The 4,015-nt window shown below is 35.6% G+C and overlaps 1 protein-coding gene across 1 annotated transcript; it reads left to right on the top strand.

Moving 5' to 3' along the window:
* Nucleotides 1-2,240: 2,240 nt before the first annotated feature.
* On the top strand, nt 2,241-3,199 carry LOC120772308. Its single transcript, XM_040100821.1, has one exon. The coding sequence runs from the start codon at nt 2,303-2,305 to the stop codon at nt 3,143-3,145; it is 843 nt and encodes a 280-aa protein (XP_039956755.1). The 5' UTR covers nt 2,241-2,302; the 3' UTR covers nt 3,146-3,199.
* The last annotated feature ends 816 nt before the right edge of the window (nt 3,200-4,015 follow it).

A 4,015-nucleotide genomic window follows, 5' to 3' on the forward strand; every position in this document is an offset into this window, starting at 1 on the left:
TTTGTTCAACTCAATTAAGGGTAGGAATATCAAATTAAAGCTTTAAAGATCTCTGCGTGCTTGTAAACTTTTGTTAACGCAATATTTGTATTGAAATTAAACACCGTATACGCTTGATTGCATTGAGAGGGCGTAATTTAATAGCAGTTTGTAGAAAGGGTTAATGATTACAGAAATCAAATTTATTTGTTTGGCGCATTTAAGAGCAGTCTAATATTGTTATTAACGCCTCTATCAACGTGCTTGTGGATGCATGTGAACTCATTGACTTGATTTGGTTCGCCAAATACAGCAATATCATATTACTTATGCTTATGTGAACATTTTCGAAGGGGTTGAAGATTGCTATTCGCAACAAACACTCTTTCTCAAGTTGCCAATGAAAAGTATTTAGAAATACAAGTATTATTTATTTCAACCAAAATTATATGGATAAGCCACTTTTTAATATTTCTAGACAGAAAAAGTTTTAGTTTTAAATTCATAATTTTCAATTTTTTTTTTGAAAAATAGTGTGACTGGTTATTAATATTGAGATTTAAATTCAAAACTTGAAATGAAAAAGAAGTTATAAGAACTCGATATATCATAAACTCGAACTTTGACTATAAAAAATCTGGTTCAATTTGTTTAGGGCAATCTGAAAATAAAGATCCTTGAAGTAAAAAACGTTAAACTTTTTATGCAATTCTTGTATTTATCGAATACAAAGCTGTTTCAAATCTTTCAGCAAATCTCTTGTGATCTTCATACAAAGGGTGATCCACTTCGATGTTCCAAACTTTTGCAAAGAAAAAACATAGAAACTTCAGATTTAATGGCATATATTTATACCAGACTTTAGACGTTAAATAACTCCACAAGAAATAGTCTAACGGTGTGAGCAAAAAAAGCTTGGCTCGAGTACGTCGGATCTTCTTGGAACATTTCAAGAGTCCGTAGAGCGAAGAGATGTCGCTTGGGAAGATCGAGCGACTTCGGTTCTTACACAAGCTGTGTTTTTTAATTTCAATTAAAGATCACGATGTAAAATTCATAAAGTTGTATCATATGTCAGTCCGAGTTGCTGCGAGCGGCGCCGAATCGACTCTCCGCGGTCTTCGTGTACACTTTCAGCTACAGCTTTCACCTGTTACTTATTGAATTTGATGTTTGCAGCAGATGTTTGAGAATATCTCACTGGAAATTTTATGTGATCTTTATTAATAATTCTTAGTACCCCAGTGTTGCAATCTGGCAACTCACAACTTTATCATAAAGCTTCATTTGATACATACAACATTTTGACAAACGAGCGCTACTATATTTATGTTGTTTGCAGTAACTTAAAATAATAATCTCGCCTGATTAAATATATAAAAATATTATTTGGACGGGAATTAAGTCAGCAACAGTGCATCGATGAACTAATCCCCGTTTTTGGCGATGAAGCTCCATCAAGAACCAGTGTTTATCGATGGTATAGTGAATATAATCTAGGTCGTAAATCGTAAGAGTTCGACAATTGGTTCAAGCACATCCAAAAATGTATAGAAGTTAATGGAGATTATTTTGAAACGATTTTTGATGATTAATGTTCATTATTGTTCTTTAGGCTTGAAATATTGGTTCATAGGACCGTCTTCAGTTTTAATTTTTGAAAAAAAAAAAAAAAACATTTCAGGTTAAGGTCCGATAAATATACAGCTTCATCGCACAAAAAAAACGTAATGTCAGTTAGTAGATTGTAGTGTAGTTGTAGTGGGCCGATTCGATGCTTATAAAAATACTTACGATTTCGCCGTCACCACGCCATTTTATTACGTAAGTAAAATTTAAGTTGTTAGAACATCTTCTAAATATTTTGGAAAAGAGAGTTTTATTTTTAATGCTGGCAATTATAACAATAATAAGCTTTAATTTCTTATACCAAAGGATGTCAGGCTAATCTTTATTACAATTCTAAAACAATGACATCAGGTCTTAATCAAATAAACCGACTTTGAGCGAACAGAACTTTCGTATGGCCTCCATAGTTAGTAAAGGGAAGTACTGTGGAGATGAATTATATCTGTCGAAAAATTTTTTTTTCTTAGGATGTAGACTCCTAGAGATGTAAGAAAGACGACTTATGAAAAGTTTTGTTTCTAAAAATGTTTCACCCTGTTTACTCTGTTTCAATGTTCCATATTGTAAGTGCTTAAGAATTTCAATTCAAAACTTTGAGCTGCCAAAATTTTATTTTCAAAAGACGGCTCAAAACAATAAATATATACATATTTTCTACTACAAATACAAATTTCACTATCAACAGCCACCGAAAATGATTAATTTGGATATCTACAAGCGCACCTGCACAAAAGTAGCGCAAATATGGAAAGAAGTGGATGTCACACAATCCGATGTAGAGGCCGAACCCGATGTGGAGCCAGTCGCCGAAGAAGAGCAGCAAGAGGAGGAGGAACTGGTGGATGAACTGGACTGCTGCAGAGTGATGGGCGAATTGGAGTGCATGAAGCGGCGCATACAGAAATTACAATTGCGACTCAAAGCAGACGACACATGCCTGGATGAGCCATGCATAGATCCACAACTCATATTGGCCTGTTCAAGTAATCCGGAAGTGTGTGAATTGCAAAAGAATCATTATAAATTACAATGTCAAATCAACGAACTCATACGCTGCTGTAATGTGGCCAAAGATCAGATCGAAGAATTGCGCGCGCGTTTGTGCCAGAAGTCACGTGAAATACTCGATTTGCAAAAGGCTGTCTGTCTGCTGGAGACCTGGCGTAACACGTTGCAGCATGAATTCGGTGTGTGCTATGAACGTTTTCAGTATTTGAAGCATGTAAAAGCCGGATGGGAGGATGTGGAGAAGAAACTCGAGGAGCAGAATCACACACTTAAGATGTTGGAGAAAACGCTCGTGCCGAAAATCTGCTTCGTGAGTGAAAAACGGCAATTTGTTGAAGAAATCGCGCAGTTACGCGAGCTGATGCAGGAGATGTTTCAAGCACACAATGCCAGATTCGATGTGCTGGAGCGGCGCTTGGACGGTATTGAACTCACCATGACGGCACCATCAGCGCTTTCGATCAATTTGGCGCAGGGTGTTAAGGACAAGAGAAATCGCACAAGCGATGCAATTAAATCAGAGCAGTAAATTGTGGATAAACTGATTTTTTCCGTAACAAAATTATCTGTGTTAAAAATATATATGGACCTTTTATACAATTTTTTCTCTGTTAAAATCTTAATTTTTTATTTTCTTTTTTTATTCTGCCCAACAAAATCACATTCACAGCACTAATTAGGTTTCACTGGGATTAGGAGTTCTTAAAAAGTGCTCTTCAAATAAAAAATGTTTAAGTGCCTGCCAATTTGGCTTAAATTAATTTGGCAACTCTAAATGCCACTCTGTGTTGCGCATTTATTCGATATTTAGTTCACTGGCGCTTGTACAGTAATTTCCATTCAGCCATAAGAACTTTCACCATTAAATAAAACTTTTTTTCGCTTCCTTGGTACTTAATTGCCCGCATCTCACTTTCGGGCTTTAATCTCTTTTTTTTGTGTCTTATTTTGTACCACCCTTCCCACACCACTTCTTCTTTTGTATGCTCCTGTGCGTTTTAGCCATTTTTCCTACTGACTCTATCGCTCTCTTCATTCCTCTTTGCCTTCATCTCTGTCTCTGTTGCTTTCACTTTTTTATTTCCTTTGCCACCCTATCCCAGTTAACTATATGAAGTTCGCATTTAATTGCCTTAAAAATGTGTCTCTCAATTAAGTTTATTAGAGCTTGAAATTGTTCATCGTACTTCGGTGGGTCATTTGATCAATGCCGCAATAATAATAAGAATTTGGGAAAATATATTTGAGAGTATACACTTATAAGAGAAAGCTTTTATTGGCGTACTTATGCAATTAAAACTTTTTGAAATAGTGGTTCTTCTTTCCGAGTTGAACTTAGGGAAGCATCTAATTATTACTCGGTGGTTGCTTCTTCGAAATCGAAACGGATATTTGAAAA

The sequence above is a fragment of the Bactrocera tryoni genome, chromosome 3 (genome assembly GCF_016617805.1).
Source record: "Bactrocera tryoni isolate S06 chromosome 3, CSIRO_BtryS06_freeze2, whole genome shotgun sequence".
Lineage (NCBI taxonomy): Eukaryota > Metazoa > Arthropoda > Insecta > Diptera > Tephritidae > Bactrocera > Bactrocera tryoni.